This window comes from Macaca thibetana, chromosome 8 (assembly GCF_024542745.1).
Source record: "Macaca thibetana thibetana isolate TM-01 chromosome 8, ASM2454274v1, whole genome shotgun sequence".
NCBI lineage: Eukaryota > Metazoa > Chordata > Mammalia > Primates > Cercopithecidae > Macaca > Macaca thibetana.
In genome coordinates this window covers 134,266,432-134,289,434 of record NC_065585.1, presented here as the reverse complement: position 1 = coordinate 134,289,434, position 23,003 = coordinate 134,266,432, and the positions used below count along the sequence as shown (strand labels likewise).

General features: G+C 52.0%; 1 protein-coding gene across 2 annotated transcripts in view; it reads right to left on the bottom strand.

Annotated features, from left to right (window-relative positions):
* Positions 1–19,356: 19,356 nt before the first annotated feature.
* Positions 19,357–23,003, bottom strand: part of BLK (BLK proto-oncogene, Src family tyrosine kinase) — a 76,074-nt gene continuing 72,427 nt past the window's right edge. The window contains exons 11-13 of one of the 2 annotated variants that reach the window (XM_050801086.1): positions 22,484–22,634; positions 20,828–20,959; positions 19,357–20,036 (exon numbers count right to left, since the gene is read on the bottom strand). In XM_050801086.1, coding sequence (XP_050657043.1) covers positions 19,831–20,036; positions 20,828–20,959; positions 22,484–22,634 — 489 coding nt within the window. In that variant the 3' untranslated portion in view covers positions 19,357–19,830. Of the gene's footprint in view, positions 20,960–22,483; positions 22,635–23,003 lie in introns of both variants that reach the window. The other variant, XM_050801085.1, reaches the window with a different exon arrangement.

The following is a 23,003-nucleotide window of genomic DNA, read 5'->3' as shown; positions in this document are numbered from 1 at the left end:
TCTCCCCAGTCTTCCCTGGCTTCCCCTCTTCACATTCCTTTAATGTGCACCCTTCCTTGTAGCCTCTTTTAGCTCATGTTTCTGAGCCCTTGCATGAGCTTCTTCTTAGAATGTCCCTCTCCCAGCATCAGCTTGGCAAGACCCTCTACTTGATCTCAAAGCTCCGCTCAAGCACCTTGTCCTATATGAAGTCTTCCCTGATTGCCTGGCCTGGGAGGCAGGTGACTTCCTGTGTCCTTCCCTCCATTCCAACTCCTATCCAATTGTTAGGTTGTACTGCACAGCCCCTGCTAAACCAGTTGTCCATGACATCCCCTAGACATTGAGTTTCTGGTGGGCACAGACCGTGTCTCATCCATCTCTGTATTCCTAATGGTGGACAGCACAGCCAATCTCAGTGAATGAGCACTGTTTAATGAATCATTGAGGAATTCATGTGCATTCGAATGATATACTTAAGTGCTTCCCAAATATGTCGCAAAAAATTCCATTTCCACAGAATGATAGATATTGGCAGACAAATGTTTTTTGTACAAAATTAATTTGGGGAAATGCTAGATGAAGCAAATAAAAAAGATATCCTTATTGCAGTGCTTAAAAATCTTTTACTATGCTAACATGTATTAATATCCAAGGGGTAGATACAAATTGAAGCATTTCCCAAACTCATTTGATCACTGCCATCTTTTCTCTTTGTAAAGAAGTCCATCTTTACATAGGGTTCTATGGTGCACGCTTTGGGAAACTGATATATTTCTTTATCAGTTCTCCTATGAAGCATGCTTGCTGGAAGACAGCAGCGGGATGGCACTTGGGAGAATGTTGTCATGGCCACGGTGATGTACATTCTGCTTGTATATTTAATTAACCATGCATCTGCTGCACTTACATTGCCTTCTTATACTAATCATAGTAGTTATTCATAATCTGTAAGATGTGTGGGAAACTCACTGAACCTCAAGCGAGGCCCTTCTCTTAATCAGGGATTCTCTTCTTTCTGGTTAGTGGATTGGATTCATTTTCCTAATTTGTGAGTTTTCCATTATTTGTTAATATTTTCCCTCTGTGCCCTTTTGCTGCACAACTATTTCTCTGGGTTTTCCATGAGACTCGGCAGTCACTAACTGGCCTCCTTTGCTTTTTAGGAACACATTCACCAGGGAAAGCTCCTGAGTGGCCGCTCACGCAGCCTGGCCCTGGAGCATCTGCAGGTGGCCTCACAGACCCCAGGAATCCCTGCGACTTGGGAAGAGGACCTCCCATGGTCACATAACCCATCTCCTGCCTCCAGGAGTGGCCCCCTTACTACCCGTAATGCAGTGCCTGGGCTGACAGTCTCTGAGAGGTGGCTGAGTCCCAATCTCATCACCTCCCTCACCCTAGCCCTGGTGGCAGCCCCCATCTGCTCTCAGAGCTCCCTCTCACATTTCTCATGGGGAAAGAATTGGACACTGGATGTGGGAGGTTTCAATCACAGTGAAAGAAACCGGGATTACTCACGGAGGAATGTCCCATCAATCACAGAGCGTTAAAAACATGACCCAGAGGGATTTAAGAGCACGGACAGTGATTGTCTGCTACACTTATTCCGGAGGGAGGAGGATGAACAACATGACTCCTGAAGGTCCAGAGCTGAGTCTGCTCTGTGATGGTGATGGGGAAGGGAAGACCGTGGGTGGAGTGGGAGGTAGAAATAAGGTCAAGCAGGGGTTTCCACTTGACCTTCTCAGTTCATTCCCCCTTCAAAAATCTGCTGAGCACCTGCCGTGTGCCAGGCACCGCCTCGGACCCAGGGGCCTCAGCTGCAAGTGACATGCCAGCTCTCTCCAGGCATCCACAGGGCTGTCCCAGAGCCCAAGACAAAAATAACTTGTTCAGTGAACACTTTTTGAGGGCTATTTGCCAAGTTAGGCACCAACTTTCATTTTTTTTAAGTTTTGTTTTATTGTGGTAAAATATACCTAAAATTTACCACCTTAACTATTTTTATGTGTACATTTCCGTGGCGTTAAGAACATTCACGTTGTTGTACTGTCACCGCCATCCATCTCCAGAACGTTTCCATCTTTCCAAATTGAAGCTCTGCACCCACTAAACACCAACTTCCCGTTTCCCTTCCCCCAGACCGTGGCAACCTCGACTGTTTTTGGATTTGACTCCTCTAGGGACGTCCTATAAGTGGACTCATGCAGTATTTGTCCCTTTGTGGCTGGCTTATTTTACTTAGCATAATGTCCTCAAGGTTCATCCATGTTGTAGCATGGGTCAGAATTTCCTTCCTTTTTTTTTTTTTTTTTTTTTTTTTTTTTTGAGACAGAGTTTCACTCTTTTTGCCCGGACTGGAGTGCAATGGCACGATCTCGGCTCACTGCAACCTCCGCCTCCAGTGTTCAAGTGATTCTCCTGCCTCAGCCCCCTGAGTGTCTGGGATTACAGGTGCCTGCCACCACACCCAGCTGATTTTGTATTTTTAGTAGATATGGGGTTTCACCATATTGGCCAGGCTAGTCTCAAACTCCTGATCTCAAGTGATCTGCCCAGCTTGGCTTCCCAAAGTGCTGGGATTACAGGCATGAGCCACTGCACCCAGCTCCAATTTCCTTCCTTTTTAAGGTGAAATAATATTCCACTGCATGGATAGACCATGTTTTGCTTATTCATTCATCTGCCAATACACACTTGGGTTGTGATATGGTTTGGCTGTGTTCCCATCCAAATCTCATCTTGAATTGTAGCTCCCATAATCCCCACATGTCATGAGAGACCCCAGTGGGAGGTAAGTGAATCATGGGGTGGGTCTTTCCCATACTGTTCTCATGATAGTGAATAAGTCTCTCGAGATCTGATGGTTTTATAAAGGGGAGTTCCTCTGCACACTCTCTCTTGCCTGCTGCCATGTAAGATGTGCCTTTGCTACACCTTCACCTTCTGCCATGATTGTGAGGCCTCCCCAGCCTTGTGGAACTGTGAATCCATTAAACCTGTTTTTTGTTGTTGTTGTTTGTTTGTTTTTTAAATAAATGATCCAGTCTCAGGTATGTCTTTATTAGCAGATTGAAAACGACTTATACAGATTGCTTTTACATTTGGCTATTGTGAGTCATGCTGCTGTGAACATGGGTGTACAACCAACATTAATTTTACTTTAACATTTACAATAGCTGCAGGCACTCATCACTTCTGCGGGGAGGAGGAGGCATCCCTGAATTGAACCAGGCATGTTAGCATGTCACGTGTCAGCAAGGGGGCCTGACTATATAAGCGTTTGGTGGCTGTAGCCTTGTTCTAGTAGATCTGAGAGACAGGGAATGGAAAGTGAGAGACACCAGGGGAGACCTTGAACTGGTTCCAGGTGAGCCTTGCAAGTTCAGGGAGTAGAGAGGTGACCTAAGAAGGACGTGTGAAGTAGAAAATGAACCGACCTCAGGTTCTCCACCCACCTCACTTGGTGAGGCCAGGTGAGCATGTTTTGAAAAGTGAGCTGATGGAGCAGGCGGGAGCCTCCCCTGTTTCCTTCCTTCCTGCAGAGACTGCCCCATAAGTGGACAGCCAGGCTGATGAAAGGCAAACCTCAGAGTCTCATCCTATTTCAGAATTCTGCAAACTCGCTAAACTGGCCGTGGTGTGTATGTGAAACCCAGCTTCTGATCTCTCAGTGGAGGACTTTCCAGACCCCTCATTTTCCCATCCTAGCATCTCTGGTCACCTCTGTTTGCTGCTTACTCTAGAATGTGTGCAGAGGAAAAGAAATGGCAGCAAATATCAGTCCTGCAGTGGAGATTCTTATGAGCAGTTCTGACCAAGGAGAGGAGATCAAAACCTCCTCCAGATGCCCAGATGAGTTGCCTCCTCCTTCTATGAGCCTAGAGGCAGGAGCACGGGCATTAGTCTGGGGTGAGTCTGATCCCAGATTAAGTAGGGGAAACACCTACCTACGCCTTTAAAACAATGCAAATAACTAGTGAGAACGTTTTAAATTCATGAAGCATTTTCTTGCATTTCATCTCACTTGTGTGAGGTTGGTGGAGCAGGTGTTATTATTCCCACATGAAGACCAGGACACAAGCTCAAGGCGGTTGAGTGCCTGCTCCACAGCCACACAGCTGGTGAAATCCAACCTGGGCCTTTTAACTGAGGCCTATTTCATTGAGATTGAATGTCTGTGTCCCCTTCCAATTTACATATTGAATTCTGAATTCATATGGGGCCTTTGGGAGGTAATGAGGACATGAGGGTGGAGTCCTCACAAATGGGATTAGTGCCCTTATAAAAGGGATCCCCAATGTGCTCTCTTGCCCTCTTTCTGCCAGTTGAGGGCACAGCCAGAAGTCAGCAGTGTGCAGTCACCCAAACATGCCGGCAGCTGACCTCAGACTTCTAGCTCCAGAGCTGCAAGAAGTAAATTTCCAGGGCTCATAAGCTGCCCAGCCTCTGTTACTTCATTACAGCAGCCCACACTGATTGACCCACCCGGAGTCCTTCATAAAGTAGAGGACTGAACTGAGACTGGACCAGCCCGGTTCTACAGCAGTCTTTCAGCTTCAAAGTTCTGGGATGCCACTGTGACACTCTCCTCACTGGCAGATGCCACAGGCTGGACTGCCTCTGTGGCTCATCCCAGGGACCTTAGCATCTTGGAAAAAGACTATCAGAGAGGGCAAAACTTCTGGGTGTTCACTGGTATTGAGTGCTTCTCTATGCCTGGGCACCGTATGGTGCACTGTGCAACTAACGGAATGCTCATGACCATTCCAGGCCATGGTAGGGAGGTAGGAGGTATCATTCTCTGTTTGTAGAAGAGAAGACTAAGGTTCATAGAGGTCCCGTGGAATTCAAAGGACAATATGGGAGCATGCCAGGAATAAGTAGAAAGCCAGATGGGTAGCGTTCAGAGAACATCCCTGAACGTGCCACACGCACAAGGTGTGTTAACATACCTGTGAGGCCCTGGGTCCTTGGATTAGGCCCTCCTAGGCTGGGATGTTGCCATTCTCAGCCAGACCTGAGGCTCCCAGCCCAGAGAGACGTGTCCAGCTCATCCAGGTTGGCTGTGGATGCCTGGTGTTTACACCATCTTCACTGAGGTGACAGCCCTGAGCTTCTAACACAGCTCCTCCCAGCAGCAGGGAGAGTGGATGTACTGGACCAGCTGCTGGCCCCACGCTGACCCCCCGACCCCAAAGCTGTCCCAGGGAGACATTTCTGCGGTGGGCCCAGACCACCAACGATGCAGCCAGACAAGGCGGAGGTGAAGCAAAGGGGAGCCAGAGGGAAGGACCCCTCAGGCTTGGTCCATTCCTGGCTCCACACGGGTGTGTACTGAAGGCCTGCTGCTTGAGTGGACGGCAACAAAAACGCTGGCCAACCTCGACTGAACACTTTACAAACACCATCTTGAGTGTCCTCACCACAGCCCAGCAGGGCGGGCCTGTTACTATCCGGATTGTGCAGCTGTAGAAACTGAGGCACAGTAGAGAAGGTCAGCCACATGCCTGAGGTTACTACCCCCTGGGGAAGGGAAGATCCAGGACCTGTATCCAGGCATGGCTGCGTCCAGGGACCCCTGGAGCCCTGCCTCACTCCATTGCCCACTGAAATTCCCACTGGAGCCTTTCCCCACTGGAGCCTTTCCAGCTGCATCTGCAGTGGGAATGCCGGTGTGACACAGGGACTCAGAACACCGATGGGGAAGAGGGTGGAGCATTTCATGGTCGGTGGGTAGAGGGCCCACCACCCATCCCATCCCAGTCCCGTCCCCTAATGTGGCTTCCTCGACAGAACCCAGCTGTCGCCTGAGGGCTCATCCAGCCACATGGGAGGGAACTTGTCCAAGACCACGCATGGCCTTCCCAGGGTGGGGTGGCGGTGGTTGTAGTAAGTCCTGAGTTCCTGCCCTTGTCCCAGGAAGGCTGGGCACAATTGCAATTCAGCTCAAGGAACGAAGCATAGCATCCTTAGTTGCACAGAGGTCATTTCCCTCAGGCCCCTGCCTCCATCCACAGGCCTGGCCTTTTTGATGAAGCCCTGTCTCATACTGCAAGAAAAGGGCATGTCATGCATTTCGTGGACTTTTCCCCCCAAATACTGTTAGGGTGAACTGTATGAAATTGCTAATATTCAACGATTTTTGATTTACAAAATTGCAGTTACATATGGTCCAACCTAATACTTGAGAGGGCCACACTGGCCCAACAGAATTTGCTGGAAAGCCCTGATTGGAACCCTTAAATCCTACTGTATGCCAAGTCCTTTCTCATGGGGCTGACTCTGTCCCTGCAAAGCACTCTCCAGGGCCAGCTGTGCTGGGAGTAGCTGGGCCCACCCTGTCGGCAAACCTCGCCAATGGAGGAACGCAGAAAGGACACTGGACAGGAGATCAAAAGCCTTGTGATCTGGGGCAATTCACGCGACTTCCCTGAGCCTTGGTTTCCTCATTTGTACCTTCCCACAGTGTTATCATACCATCCAGTGAAAGGATCTAAGTGAAGTGTCTCCCTCCAGGCCTGTGCTCAGTGCTGGGTAAGTCTGTGGGGGATGAGTTGGAATCACCGAGAACCACATTCAGCTCAGAAAGTCTCCCTGAAGATGCACGGCCAGAACAGAACGCTTCAGAATCAGCCATCCCTACCCCAGCTCCACTGCTGGGCCCTCGAGGTGCCTAGGCCACTGCCAGCCACTGCGGTGGCCATGTTCGCCTCTCTCCATCCAGCACTTGGCCTGCTCCATCTCTTCTGCCCGTCTGCATGGCTATTACTTTGCCAGAGGCCCCACACACTTGTTTAGGCTTGCTGGGTTGGGGGTGCTCTGGGCTTGGAAGATTGCTACCCTCTGCTCTAGTCCGATCCCTCTTGGACAGACCCCCATAGCCACCCAGCCCTCTGAAACCCCACTTCTTTTTTTTTTTTTTTTTTTTTTTTTTTTTTTTTTTTTTTTTGAGACAGAGTCTCGCTCTGTCGCCCGGGCTGGAGTGCAGTGGCCGGATCTCAGCTCACTGCAAGCTCCGCCTCCCAGGTTCACGCCATTCTCCTGCCTCAGCCTCCCGAGTAGCTGGGACTACAGGCGCCCACCACCGCGCCCGGCTAATTTTTTGTATTTTTTAGTAGAGACGGGGTTTCACCGTGTTAACCAGGATGGTCTCAATCTCCTGACCTCGTGATCCGCCCGTCTCGGCCTCCCAAAGTGCTGGGATTACAGGCTTGAGCCACCGCGCCCGGCCTGAAACCCCACTTCTTATAACACACCCACACTTCCACAGTGCTTCCCATAACCCCCACCCTCATGGTACCACCACTCCCATAGCCACACGCCTTCATGACGCCCCTCTCCCTATGAGCCACCCACCCTCCCCAGGACACACCCACTCCGGGGAAACACACACATCCATCTTTGTGTCTTTTCTGGCCTCCTGGGGAGGGGTCCCACCACTTTTACCTGCCCTGGGAAATGATCCAGACGGAATAGAGCAGCGTCTCCAGGAGAACCAAGGAAGTGGTGAAGTTCCCCCAATCAGCTCCTCTAAGTCTTGCTCATTGTCTCCAAGAGTTAGGGGACACTGGATGAGAGCTTTCTAAGCACCAGGTCCTGCCCTAGGTATTCACCATAACCCACGGAGATAAAACTGTTATAATTTTCATAAGAGAAACCTGAGGCACAGAGAATTTCAGTAACTTGCCAGAAATCACAGAGGTTGAGCCCAGGCAGAGACCTCTCGGCACGCCTCCAGCTCTGAGGGTCTAAGGGTTCTTTCTGTGTTGAGGCCTGGAAAAGCTTCCTGCACTCATCAATGGCATCAGAGTCCAGGAGGGAGCTAGGAACAGATGCCCAGTCTCTGAAAACTGAGGAGACTTCTCCAAAGATTGGAGATTCCTGCTGTCTAAGTTCAGTGAGGGATTTTATCCGGAATTCTCCAAAGCTCCCAAAATCTCAGACTTCAGGTGAGCCTGGACTCACAGACTAGACTCTTGCAAAGGTGAGTATTTGAAAAGTAAGACTGTCCTGCTCGTTTTAAGGATATGAAGGAGTTCAAGAGAGATTAGCAGAGTATTGTCAGGGAATTGCTTTAAAAGGGATTAGTGGTAAGCACATCCAGTAGGTTTTTGGAGGTTCGTGGAAGCCTTTACAAGGTTTTTCTTCCTTACTCAGGTGCATTGGTTTGGCAAATCCTGTTTCCTCAAAGAGTGTGCCAAAGAAACTCCACCTTGGTTTTTCAGAGTTACAGACAAAGTAGGAAGAGACCTAACAGGGCTTCTAACCTTTCCTCTTAATGATGAGGAAGCCAAGGTCCGGGGAGGCTGACTCTGATACTGACGACAACAGTACCCAGTTCCTGGCACTGGGGCTGGCTGGGTTCTAGGTGCTTGGTTTCCATGACGACAGTACCCAGTTCCTGGCACTGGGGGGGCTTCCTGGGTTCGAGGTGCTTGGTTTCCATGACGACAGTGCCCGGCTCCTGGCACTGGGGCCGGCTGAGTTCCAGGTGCTTGGTTTACATGTACTTGGCATCTCAGGGCTTGGTATACATTTGACGTCTCCTTTACTCCCGTTGGTACTTTTGCTGTACCTTCTTTACAGAGGAGAAAAGTGAGGCTGGGAAACTGCACAGCCGAGCTCCAGAGGCCGTGGACCCTGCCAGGGCTGTTTCCATAAAGGGCTCTTTCCACCCGACCCACTGCCAGGAAAGCCAGGAAGAATCCCATTCTGTGACTGGGCTCAAGTTAGTGATGCCTTTGTGGGCACCACTTCTCACCACCCGCAATGGAGATGGTCCCTCGCTCACTGCCAAGGATAAGCGGGCAGAGTGTGTCACCACTTACCATGAGGGACACTGTGGGAGAGCCAGGGTGGTACTAACTAGGTTCACCGGGACCCCTGCTTTCCGGGCAGAAGACTCTGCAGTGGCCTGTCCTTGTGTTTGCAGTCACAGCACAAACCTGGGTTCTGGTGACCTGGTCCTGGTTCTGCTGTGTATTTTCTGGTGACCTGGGTCACTTACTATCTCTGAGTGTTTCCCTATCTCTGAAGTTAGTTAGGATTGTGTAAAGATGAAAAGGAGTCGGGCACAGTGGCTCATGCTTGTAATCCCAGCACTTTGGGAGGCCAAAGTGGGCAGATCACCTGAGGTCAGGAGTTCGAGAGCAGCCTGGCCAACATGGTGAAACCCTGTCTCTACTAAAAATACAAAAATTTGCCGGGCATGGTGGTGAGCACCTGTAATCCCAGCTACTCAGGAGGCTGAGGCAGGAGAATCACTTGAACCCGGGAGGTGGAGGTTATAGTGAGCTGAGATTCCGCCACTGCACTACAGCTTGGGCAACAAGACTGAAACCCTGTCTCAAAAAAAAAAAAAAAAGATGAAAAGGAACAAAAAGCATGTCCCTTGCCTGGCACAGTGTCTGGCCCTAGTAGGCAGCCATCGATGCCAGGCGCCGTGACTGTTATTGTAGGAAGTGAGGGCGTCTGAAGAATGCTCTCCTTGGGATATCATAGCCACGGAGTTGTCCCTAGTGGCCAGAAGTCTCCTCCCCCAAATTAGGATGCTGGCCTGGGTGGAGGGGAGGGGCCAGTCCTCTTGGCTGGTGGGTGCATGGCCTGGACCCCCCAGCAGCCTCTCTGGCGCAGGGACAGGGACGATAAGCGGTGATGGACTGTTCTGAGGGCTCCGCGGCGGGCACAGGGAAGGCAGTGTGGTGTGGGGTGGCCTCCCCGCTGATAACCTGGGGGAAGGCGCTATCGGGAGAGGAAGTGGGCAGGGACAGGGCCAGAGGGGGCCGCTAGAGCCCCAGGGCGGGACCCAACCCCAGGGGTCGCGTCATCCATTCTCTGCCACCAGGCACAATTGCACCGGACCATCCATCACTGCCTGCCGGCCTGGCTTTTTTTCTTCTCCAAATGCATTAATGCACTCTCACTACAGAAGACCCAAGCAATGTGGGTAAAATGCCAGCGCCCTTCCTTATCCCTCTGCGCTGACAGCCCCAGCCGCTCCCTCCCCGGAGGTCATGGGGCTCTCTTTGGTTTGTATCACTGGGATCCCTTTGCTGCACGTTTACACAAATACGCGTGTGTGTGATGAACATAAAATTGTGTGTGTGTGTGCGTACATCATGCTGTATGTGTTTTTCTGTACCCCTTTCCCCTCATTTGATAGTCTTGGCCTTGTGTCAAAATCAGAATCTATGCACGTGCCCATTCATTTTTTTAAGTTTTTTTTTTTTTAATATTTTCTGTAGAGACAGGGTCTTGCTATGTTTTCCAGGGGCTGGCCTCAAACTTCTGGCTTCAAGAGATCCTCCTACCTCGGCCTCCCAAAGTGCTGGGATTATAGGCATGAGCCACTATCCCTGGCCTGCCCATTCATTTTAATGGCAGAATAGTAGTTTATAAAATAATTATGCCCTTCTAGCTGGCCCTTCGGACAATTAAAAAAAGAAAAAAAGATGTGCCCAATTTCCTTCAGCTACCCTCTTGTTGTATCATTAAGTTGTTCCCATTGTGATTACAAACAAGTTGCAGTAAAGAATATCGTACATTTATCTTTGGGAATAAGGGCATATCTTACTGTAGGATAGTTTTCTAGAAATGCAGTAGCTTCATCAGTGTGTGTACGTGTCAACATTTTGGAAGCCAAAAGTGCTTCCCCAAAAGGCTTTATCGAATTACACTGCCATTAACCTTTATGAGAGTAACAGTTTTCCATATCTTTACCAGTATTATTGGATGTTAGCAGTATTGCCATTTTGCCACCTGATGGCAAAAGTATCCGGCACCACTATTTCAATTGCATTTTCCCGTGGACTGGTGTGGCTGGGCACTGTTTGCTTTATTTATTAGTTGTTCTAGTTCTCTTTCTGTGCAGTGCCCATTCTAAGTGTTGGTTCATTTGTCTTTGGGTTGTTTAGAAACAGGAAGAACTTCTTCAGTTTTCTTTGCACTAATGCTTTGTCATGGAGGCACTGCAAATATTGTCTTCCTGCCTGACACTTGCTTTAACTTTGTTCACAATGTCCTTCATCAGGTTTCCCTCCACAGGATTAGCAACAATGCTATCCTCTGTTTCTGAGTGTTTAATCCACATGTTCTTTTTTTCGCTGACATCCAGTAAAAATACTAACAACTTCCTTCTGTTGTAGGCCTAACTAACTGTGCCAGGCACTCTGCTGAGCACCGGAGAGGCACCGCCTCATCCACTCCGGGTGAGGCTGCCGCTTAGCGAACGTGCTTGACAAGTGAGGAAACAGGCTCAGGGAGGTGACTGCTTGCAGAGGGCCGTGTGGCTGGGCAGGACTTGAGCCCACATCCATCTGGCCTCAGAGGCTTGACCACTGTGCTTCTCTTCCTTTCAACCTCAGCTGGCTTTTCTTCCAGGTCAAACTATCCTTGCCTGAGCCCTGACTGAGCATGTAGTTTTGGATTAAGATGTTACGAGGTATGGGATGTGGACAAAGAATAAGATAGTGACTTGTCCCCATTCCTTTGTGTATTTGACAAATATCCTTCGAGAGCACGTTCTGTGTACCAGCTCCTGGGATGCAGGGGTACTGCACACTTTTCTTAATCTCAGGGGTGATGTGTGGGTGGAGTTGGGCCAAGTGTTTAATGCTTGGGGCTAGAAATGAGTAAGCTGAGGCCATCAGCCATTACATGGGAGCCTTGGAGGCAAGAAACAATACAACCTAGGAATGATGCTAATGATGAAATGCTTGCACAATTCCACAACTGTTTCCTTGCTTTGGTTAGTTACATGTGTAGTCATGCCCACCACAGGCATAGGTACACGTGTGCATGCACACACCCACCCTGCTCCAGCCTCCAAGGCGCCGGGCATGTACTCTATCTGCTCTTTGGAGAGCCGAGGGCATGTAGCCCAGCCCTGCCTGTGCAAGACCAGGTCCTATTGGTTATGGGGAAAGGCCACTCGGTCCACAGCAGTGAGCAGGAGGCTAATTTTAACCAAGAGTAGTGGCGTGACCTTGGCACAGAAAGGAAGGCACCCACAGAGATGCCCCTAGATGGACCCCTCGCCCTTCCAGAGATGTCAGGCTGAGACGGGAGTGTTCTCCTTGCCCTCCTGCCTGTCCTTCCTCCCAGGCAAGGCTGTCAGCTCTGGGCAGCAGTCCCTCTTCACCTCATCAGTCCTCGGTAATCAGCCTTCAAACCCCTTGGGGCTGGCTCCCATCAGCCCCTGTCAGACTCTGCAGCCCACAGGGGCCTGGTGGCCCAGGGGCCAAGCTGCTGATTGGAAATGGAGGAGGATGGGACCAGGGTGAGCAGGGGGACCAGGGGACTGGCAGGCCGGGCTCCCAGGTGCCCCCAGGGAAGGTGCTGCCTGGCCTGGGCCTCTGCTGTCAAGGGTGTATGGGGAAAGGGAGAGTGCATATATTGACATCCTGCTGTGTGCACCCCATTGTGGCCAAAGCTTTGTGTACATTATCTTAGTTCATCCCCAGCTTTCCTTTGAGACAGGTATGCTTATGTCCATTTTAAAAGTAATGAAACTGAGGCTCAGAGAGGTTACATAATTTGCCAAGAATCCCATAACCCATAGCAGGCAGAGCCAAGAGGTGAAGTGAGCCCTACCTGACTCCTCCAAAGCCCGCTCTCCTACAACATGACCTGCAACTGGCAAGGGGGCCAGGCCAGAGGGGTGTGGGTGGGGCACAAGCCTGGTGGCGTCTGGGGCCAGCTCCAGCTCTGGTTCTTGCTCCCTGTGTGACCTGCAGCCTCAGAGCCTTGTTCCCCGCCCCTCCCAAGAAGCTCTGGCTGGAGGCGGCTCTGCTGAGGCCCGGGAGGAGGACAGGCTGACCGGGGCTTGTGTCCCAGCTGCGTGGGCTTGGCAGATGACCTCAATTTTGGAGGCTCCATTTCTTCATCTATAAAATGGGACCAGTAACAATCCTCTCCTAAGGGCGGTCGTGCTGGCTCAGTAGGACCACGCACCCGCAGCATGAGCATAGTCCCCAGCATGTCACACAGCTTGGCGGCGTGGCTGCAGGGGAACCGACATCACCGTCTGCGTCTGTGGGCATGGGGAGGCCCTTGCTTCCGTGAAACAGGGTGCCTGGCAGAGCTCCCTGGGAGTGGGGGTCTGCTGTCTCTTCAGGGTCAAGTGAAGCCTGAGAGGCCATGAAGTCCCCACGGTGCTAGCTGGAAATTTTCTGTGCATACCCACAAATTTTAACTTCTCCCCATGACCAGGGCTATTTTTCGGTCTCTGGCTGATGTCAGGTGGAGCCGCCTCTCTCTGAATCATCAGTAGAGTGCCTGGCCTCCTGCACGGGGACTGGCCACTTCATCCCTCCAGGGGCTGCCATACTGAGACGAGAATGAGGATCCATTAAGCCTGGTGGCCCCATCCGCACCAGATGTTTTTCTTCCTGGAATCTTTTCCACCAGGCTTTCACGAACCTTCCTGTCATCCTCTCGGCAGTTTGCTTAACCTTATTAAAAGGATTGCCCCCTGAGGGCCACTGGACAGGCCCTGTGGGTTATGTCTGCCCTGTTCCTCAAGTGCTCAAGAGCACGTTTAATCTCACCACCCTTTGGGGCCCCTCAAGTGCTGGCCATGGAGCTGAGCTCAGGATTCAAGGTCTGTCCCCCATCATTTCTAGGGATGTGATGTGGGTGACAGGCTCAGCATCTCTGCCTTTCGTCTGTCCAGACTGAACAGAATGAAGATGTCACACCTCCAAGAGGCTGCTGTGAGGAGCCCCCAGGGCAAGGCACAGAAAACCCCTTTGTAAAATGTGGAGGGCGGTGACCATGCCATTCTGGAAGAAAGGCTGGGAGCAGTGGGTCCCTACTCTGCCATTTATCAGCTGTGTGGCCTGGGGCAGTTACTTACCCTCTCTGGGCCCTAGCTTCCTCATCTGTAAAATGAGGGTCAGAAGGCTACCTCTTGGGATTGCTCAATCATTGGCATTTTACACTCAAAACACGTTGACTGAGTATGAAGGTCTCTTTAGCTGTCTAAAGAGACCTTGGTATCAAGTTTCAACTTTTAACTCAGGTGACTCTGCAAGCCCATCAAAAAAAGCGACTCAAGTGTCCATCGACTGACGAATGGACATGCAAAACGTGGTGTATCCTTAACGGGGAGTCTTATTCACCCTCAGAAAGGCAGGAAACTGACATGACATAGATGAACCTTAAAGACACTATGATAAGCGCAATGACCCAGTCACAAAAGGATAAATACTGTCAGATTCTTGAGGTCCCTAGAGAATCAAATTCATAGAGACGGAAAGTAGAGTGGGGGTGCCAGGCTGGGGGCGGGAAGGAATGGGGAGTTAGCATTTAATGGAGACAGAGCTTCGGTTTGGGAAGATGAGAAAGTCCTGGTTACGGTGGTGGCGGCGGCCACACAGCCGTGTGAATGTAACAGTGCATGGAACACTCAGCAAATGTCTATGCTGGTAAATTTTATGTTACGTGTATGTATTTTACTACCTTAAAAAAAGAAAAAAACAGAAATGACATCATGAGGCCTGGGGAAACTTGAGTCCTGGTTTTTAGTATCTAATGGAATACATGGTGGAACCTTTTATAAAATATTTCATTAAAGGCAGTTTTATCTTTGGAGGAAATCTGGATTTTCATATGTGAATTTGCTTACGGCTGCTCCACTGGTGTTCCAGCTTAGCTTTAGGTCTTTCTTATTTGTAGATGGGACATTTATTCACACCAAATATTCTTGATTTTGAAACTAATCAATGAGTCACAAGAATACATTGATACCTACCACAGGGCAGGTAGAGTGAAAGATACAAAAGCAGAAATAACGCGTATGTCTATGTGTTATGGTTCAAGGGCTGAACTGTATCTCCTCCTCTCCACATTCCTGTGTTGAAGCCCTAACCCCACTGCCTCAGAATGTGACAGTATTTGGAGATATTCTCTTTAAAAATTGATGAGTAAAATGAGGTCGTATGGGTGGGCCCTAGTCCAATATAACTGCTGTTCTTGTAAGAAGAGGCGACAAGGACACAGACACACACAGAGGGACGATCACATGAGGACACAGGGAGAACGTGGCCATCTATGAGCCCAGGAGAGAGGCCTCAGGAGAAACCAACCCTGCCGGTGCCTTGATCTTAGACTTCCAGCCTCCAGAACTGTGAGGCAATCAACTTTTGTTTAAGCTTTTTACAGACCCTCGCCCGTAGTATTTGTTCCAGTAGCCCTAGCAAACGAAAACACTATTCCATTTCCAAAACACTCCTTAAATCCTTAAAGCAACTCTGCAAGGGAGGCCTCACTGCCCTCTGTTTATAGACAAGGAAATCAGGGTTCAGAAGAATGGAGTCACTCACGCAAAGTCACACAGCTGGAGAGTGCCAGGCTGCCTAGGTCCTTGGCTTCTGACCCTGTGTGCTCCTTTGGAAGTTCTGCCCTGTGGGTGGGAAGAGCATGAAAGTACAGGAGTCCCCTCTATCCACACGGAATACGTTCCAGGACCCCCATACTATCTAGATGCTCCGAACTGCAGATAGTACCGAACCTATATATACTGTGTTTTTCCTATACACGCATCTCTATGATACAGTTTAATTTATGAATTAGGCACAGTAAGAAATTAACAACAATAATAATAAAACAGAAAATTGTAACAATATACTAGAATAAAAGTTCTGTGAATGTGGCCTCCATCTCTCTCTCTTTCTCAAAATATCTTATTGTATGTAATATTTTGGGACCACAGTTGACTGCTGGTAACTGAAACCTTAGATAAGGGGCCACTACTATAGACAAAACAGATCACAGCAGCAAAGAGAGCAAAGCTCTGAAGGCAGAGTTAGAAGCCTGAGGCAGGGGAGGTATGACAGAGGCCAGGGAAGACTGGCTAAGAGGACTTAGCTGGGATCAGGGTCTCTGGAGGCCCTTCTTCGGGGGTTATTATAGCACTAATGAGAGCTAACATTTCTGAGTATTCAGCATAGGACAGGCGCTCTGGTAAATGCCTCCTGTGTGCTGCTTTGTGTAAACCTCGCAGCAAGCCTATGATGCAGGTGTCAGCATTGTGCCCATTGCACAGATGAGGAAACTGAGGCTCAGAGAAATGAAGCAAAGTCCCTGAGAGCAAACATCCCGGGAGAGGAAGTGCCTGATTTTGAAAGGTCTGTCTGACTCAGAGACCCTGCTGTTGCTCACTTCACAGCAACGCTGTGGGTGTGTCCTGGCTCTGGAATGGAGGAATGGAGGAATGGAGGGAGAGGGAAAGCCACCAGCTCCTTCACAGGCAAGGAGAGGTCTGAGTTCCCTAGACCTGGGCTGCCCCCCTCACCAGAGCTCTGGGTGTCAGGACAGCAATCATATGCCCCAGACGGCTCAGGCATGGGCCCCCTGGCAGTGTCCTCATGTATGCAAATTTATGGTTGGGAGAAGGCAGACTCCACGCCATGAAATACCCTCCCTCCCCCAGGAAGGCAAAGTCCCAGAACAGGAAATGATGCTTTCGTCCATTCGTGCGCCCTCTGCCTCCTCTCTCCATCTCTCTTCCCCCACACACTCTCACATTTCACTTTCCGGCTGGGAATTGACTGGGCTCCTCATCCTTTATTGACGTGTTTATGTCCGGAACAAGAACACACCAGGACACGGGTTCAGCTCCGTGCACCCCTCGAGCAAGTGCGCCCCCTAGAGGAGAAACTCTCCCTTGTCCTTCAAGCTACTTCCCAGCCTCACCTTTCCCAGGAAAACCAAGCCGGAGGAGAGGCGGTTGTCCACTTTGCCTGAGAACATGCCTTGGAGCATGTGCTGGTCTTCTGAGTTTCTTTTCTAATTTCCGCAGGTTGTTACTTGCATGCCAGAGCTGGAAAAAGCCACAGGCATCTGCTGGTCCTGCAGTTTCAGGACCTGAACATCAGCCTGGCCCCCAGGTGCTTGGAGCCAGCCCTACTGGGATGCAGCACTTCCAAGCTCACACCATGCCCAGTGGTTCCCAATCCGGGGTAGACATTAGCATCAGCTGAGATGTTTAAAGTATGCAGAGGCCCTGGATAAAGTATGCTCACCTGGAACCCTGGCACTGGGACTTTTTAATGTGCTGCCCCACCCCTTCTATCCCAGGTGATCCTAGTGAGTAGCCGGGGCTGAGAGCTGCTGGTCCAAGCTGGAAATGCTTGCACAGGAATCACTCAGGGTGCTTATAAAAGAGGACGTTTCCAGATCCAGACTTCAACCCACTGAATCAGAATCTCTGTGGGAGAGGGAGAGGCTGAAGGACTTGCATTTTATTTTATTATTTTTATTTTTGTTTTTTGAGACTGAGTTTCGCTCTTGTCGCCCAGGCTGGAGTGCAATGGCATGATCTCAGTTTACTGCAAACTCCGGCTCCCAGGTTCAAGCGATTCTCCTGCCTCAGCCTCCTAAGTAGCTGGGATTACAGGCAGCCGCCACCACACCCAGCTAATTATTGTATTTTTAGTAGACACAGGGTTTCACCATGTTGGCCAGGCTGGTCTCGAACTCCTGACTTCAGGTGATTCACCTGCCTTGGCTTCCCAAAGTGCTGGGATTACAGGCATGAACCACCGCGCCCAGCCTGCATTTTAAACCAAAAACCTGAGGTGACGTCGGTGAAGCACTGGGCGACTCGTTCATCTTTATGGGATGACTGTGGGGTCCAGGGAGGTGAGGAGACAGTCTCAAGCCTTGCAGCTCAAGGACAGCTCCCAAGTCATGGCAGCCACTTCAGAGGGGTTGTGGGGGCCTGGGAGGTGGTGCCCTGGCCTATGGTCCCTGCTCATGAGGGAAAGGAAGGCTCATCCTCATCCTGTGATCTTAACTCCCTCCTCAGCCCCACCCCACAGGAGCTCCAGCAGGTCAGCCTGGCCCTCCCATTCTTGAGTCCCAGTGGCCCCCACTGGCAGGAGTCCCCACTGACCCTGTTGTCCCACGTTCCTGTTTACCCCCACCAATCACGCCCCCTAGCACCAGGTTCTTGGTCAGGCAGTTTCCTCCTTCCAGTACCCTGGCGTGACCAGGTCCTGGAGGAGGTCAGGACCCACAATTTCTGCAGCCCCCACTGTCTGGGACAACAGAGTTCCACCTCTAGGTTCCTCCGCCTCCAGCATCCTGGAGCAGCTGCGGGACACCTGTCTCCCTGGGCTCCTCAGTGAGGCCCCAGGCCTGTCCCTGCCTGCCCTTGCAGACCTCCTCCCTAAAGTGCTGTGCTCCCACCCAGTGCTTGCCCACGGCCAGTGGGGGCTGTGAGGGCCAAGAACTGGCTGAGAGGAACCTGGTGGCATGGAGTCTGTCTGTTTCCTCATCTGCAGAAACAGCTTTGTGGTAGCAATGGTGGTGCTCCCACCCCAGGCTGCTGGAGAATCCACAGACCATAGGTGATCACGCTCTGTAAACTGGTGGCTCTCACCCAGCACCCCTGCAGCGACTGCCCCCTCTCCAGGGGTTCTTCCGTCAAGGCCCCACTCTCATCCTCTGCTGCCCAGGCCTGCAGCTTCCCCCAACCTACACCCCCATCCTGCAGCTTCCCCCCGCTACACCCCCATCCTGCCGCTTATGAGCTGTGCGTGTGAGCACTTTGTGCCTTGGTTTCCACCTCTGTACTCGGCGTGGCTATAGTCCTACCTCGGGGTGTTCTCACAGTCAGAGGAGTCAACACTGACAAGCTGGGTGCCAAGGGTTCAAGGGGAAGGAAGGGGGTGCACAGGTGGAGCCAGGGGTCTTTCGAATGGGGGATCCAGAACGGTAGGTTCAAGTCTCTGCACCTTTCGTCTACACCCACAGCATGTACAACAAGCAGCGAGAACCTGGATGAAAAAGGTGGGCTTCGGTTAATGATATTTTATCACTATTGGTTCATGAATGTTAACAAACGCACCACCATTGCGCGATGTCAGTAATAGGGGAAATGGGCGAGATATGGAGACTGTCTACTTACTTCCTACTTTTTTTTTTTCTGTAAACCTAACTGCTAAAAAAAAAAAAAAAAAAAAAAAAAAAAAAAAAATTCTGTCTCGTAAAAACAAAAACAAAAACATGCTAAGAGGCCCCGTGCAGTGGGAGCCACCAGCGTTCCTCGCTTTTATGCCCCATCGTCACCCGACCCTTGTTTATGCACCTGGCCTGAGGACTCGGAGCCGGAGCCTCGGGAGCTGGGCTCTTGTCCTAGCCGTCCCCAAAGCGCCGGCTCCCAGCATCAGCCCCTGGCTTTGCCAGGCGCAGGGCCCCCGGCGCGGGCCCGAGCCAGGGATTTATGAGGCCACAGCGCCCCCTGCTGGCCCCGCTCGACGGCCCGGAGCCTGGGCCACGCGGGACTCCCCGACTGTGCCTCGCTTGCGCCCGGTGCTCGTCCTGCACGCGATGTTCAGCTTGTCACAGGTAACGACACGGAAAAGCTCGAACGTTCGTGACTTTATTGCGGAAAAGCCCCGCAGTGCCGGAGCCGGGGGACCCAGTCTGGCTTCTGCAGCGGGGCAGGGCGGGGTCCCAGCAGGGCGCAGCGGCGGGCACGCGACCAGAGGCGGCGACTCCTCGGTCAGGGCCCAGCACGGGGGGCTTACGTGATGTCAGTGGCTTACTAGTCCTGAACACCTTACTGGGGCTTAGTACTCCGGGTCACCGTGCGAGGTCACTATTACAGCCCTCTTTACAAATGAGGCGGCACAGAGAGGCCGCGTAACTCGCCGAGGGCACACAGTCGGTGAAGGAGTCCGTCCGGGGACCCTCTGCGAAGCTGCCTCTGCCCGCTGGCTTCCGGGTCTGAGAAATGGGCACAGCCGACCCCCTCGCCTTCGCGGCCAGTCTGGGCTGGCACGGGAGTCGGGGTCGTCCGCGCAGAGGTGGGCATGGGGCACAGGCGGGCGCGGCTGGCTAGGGCTGCAGCTCGTACTGCCGCTCGGTGGCCGTGTAGAAGTCCTCCAGCACCGACTGCAGGAACTCGAAGGTGGGCCGCTCCTCGGGCCGGCTGCGCCAGCACTCGGCGATGACGCCGCGGTACAGCTCGGGCGGGCAGGTTTCGGGGCGCGGCATGCGGTAGCCGCGCTCCAGGTTGCGGATGACCTCGGGGTTGCTCATCCCTGCGGCAGAGGGGACCGCGAGCGCGGGTGAGGGGCGGGGATCCTTGGTGGTGGGGCGACCTGAGCGGCCCGCGGGGCACAGTGGGCCCAGGCAGGGGACAGCAGTACCTACAGGCCCAGACCGCCTCTCCAGCTTCGTAGGTTGCCCGGCCGCCCAGCCTCTAAACAACCCTTTATTTACTTTTTATTGCCTGGAGAACGCCTAGAAATGAGGCTGTCGATTTTCTCCTGAGTGCGGGGGCAGGTCCTCTGCAGATGGGACCCTCCCCCTCTTGATTACCTGTGACCACCAGGGCACAGCCAAGCCTATCACGCATGGGCAGCTGCCAGGTGCACGCAGCAGCAGGTGACCCGGAGCCTGCCCAGCTGCAGGGGCCACGCGGCCGGAGCCCTTCGATTGGGGCTGGGGGCTGGCGTCCACGACTCTGCTCACACAGAATGGGGCTTTGGGGATCTGCTATGGGTGCAATGCCACGGTGGGCACAACCTGTCCTCAGCTGAGAACAAGCCATTGGGAGTAAACTTGAGTTCAGATGTGCCTTTGTCTTGATTCCAGTTTGTGGGACTCATCTGACCTCTGCTGGAGGAAGGCGATGCAGCCCTGTGGCCCAGAGCAATAGTGATGCAGGGGGCAGAGCTCCACCCCAGATTCCATGCCTGGGTCTCCGTCCTTGCCCTGGGACTCACTCTGAAAAGAACGGGGCAGCCACAGGCACCAAGGACAGGTGACCTGCCGCCAGGGCCGGCCGGGAAAGCAGGGAGCCGTGAGAGCTGCGGGGTGAGCCGCCTACCTGGGTATGGTACCCGCCCATAAGTGACAACTTCCATCAGGAGGACTCCAAACGACCACACGTCTGCTTTGATGGTGAAGACCCCGAAGTGGATGGCTTCTGGGGCTGTCCACTTGATGGGGAACTTGGCCCCTGTGGGAAAAGCCATGCACAGCTTTGGGAGGCCACGGCCGGTAGCCCCTACCCTCCATCCTCACCCCTACCCCTGCTCCTGCTGTCCTTCCCTCAAGCCCTCACTGCGGGGCCTGGAAAGGCGGGGCGGCCTGGCATGGTGGGAGCCATTACCACACACCAGGACACATGGCCAGGTGAGTGCAGACACGGCATCTGCAGCACAGAAAGAGGATATGGACACCAATAACACGTGGTCACCCACTTTGGTTCTTTAAAAAGAGAGCAAGTGACCTCAATGGCAGCCACCATGTTTCCACCTGGGATGGAAGGGGCCTGTTTCACCTTACAGGGACCTTGTTTAATTAAAAAAAACATGGCCTGGGCAAGCCATTTAAACCTGCCCGCGCCTCCGTTAGTCCCTTCCTGCAAAATGGAAACGGTGACACTTGTACCTCCGAGGGCCACTATGAGAAAGGACTCACATTCGGCTGCCCTGTGAAGCAACTCAATGGCTGCAGCCCCAGCCAGCATTTGGAGCAGACCTCAGGGCTTGGCACTTCACGGCCTCCCCTGGCCTCCATTTCTCGGTCTCCCCAGCCAGCCTGAAGTTCCCGAGAGAACAAGCCATATCCTGTCTGCTTGTCATCTGACTCGTATGCTCATCGGACACTGCTTGTTTGCTTGATAAATGTGTGTGACCGCTTCAGATTCTCTTGTGACGTAGATTTCCACCTCAGTTACATTCACAGAGTAAAACAGAGTGCTCCGTGGATACCCTAATTCAGGTTGGTTTGCTGCTCGCACATGAGAGCTGTGTTTCTCACAGTGTGCACTGTGAAGGCCTAATTCTGTGGAAGGTTAACAGGTGCTACATAAAAATAGTATTTAGGCATGGCTTACGCCAGTCATCCCAGCACTTTGGGAGGTCAAGGCAGGTAGATCACCTAAGTTCAGGAATTCGAGACCAGCCTGGCCAACATGGTGAAACCCCATCTCTACTAACCATACAAAAATTAGCCAGCTGTAGTGGCACACGCCTGTAATCCCAACTACTTGGGAGGATGAGGCAGAAGAATTGCTTGAACCCGGAGGCAGAGTTTGCAGTGAGCCAAGATTGTGCCACTGCACTCCAGCCTGGGGGACAGAGACTCCATCTCAAAAAAAGAAAGGTAGTATTTGGAGCTCAAATTAGTTTGGGAGGCACTAGGTGAGGCAAACATAAACTGGTTCTTTGCTGCAGGACTTCTCAGTGCCTTTAATATGTTGATATGCACTGGGAATCTCCAAGGCAGTGACTGGGGTGGACTGCTGTTTCTCCAAACCTACTTTATCCTAAAGTTGTTCCTCCATGGGAGGTCTCAGGGCACTACCATTCTGCTGAACACATTTGGGGGAAATGAAGGAAATGCTGATCTAGAGTTGTAGAACCGTATAGCCCTCGTGTCTTCCGTCAGGGCTGTGCTGGGAGAAGTTAAAGGGGGCTTTGGGGAGCTGGGGAAGATAAGGTCCCAGGTTTCCCTTGTGGTTGGGGGCTGTGCTTACCCTCTTGGGCCGTGTATTCACTGTCGATGATTCGAGCCAAGCCAAAATCAGCAATTTTGCAGCACAAGGCCTCGGATACTAGAATGTTGGCCGCCCGCAGGTCGCGGTGGATGGAATTCATGCGCTCGATGTAAGCCATCCCTTCGGCAATCTGAGGGAACAGGCACATGGTAAAGGACAGCGTGGAGGCCTCCACGCCAGGACCAAGCCCATCCCGTGCCCCCTGCACAGCCCCTGTGGGCTGCTGGGGAAGGAGCTGCTTCTTGGGCAGAGTAGAAAGGTGGCTGTGTTGCTCCTCAGCCGAATAAACTACTCTCCTAGAATCCCAGAATGGCAGCGCAGCGACGTGGGCATCAGAGACACAGGGGCTACCTGTGCCCCTCCCCCTCCTTGTTCTTCCTCCACACAGCTGTGTCCAAGGGTCTGCAGAGAAGGAAGACAGAAGAACACAGGCAGGAGAAAAGGAGAGGGAGGGAGAAGAGAAGAAAGGGGAAAGAAGGAGGGGGAGCAGGAGGCAGGG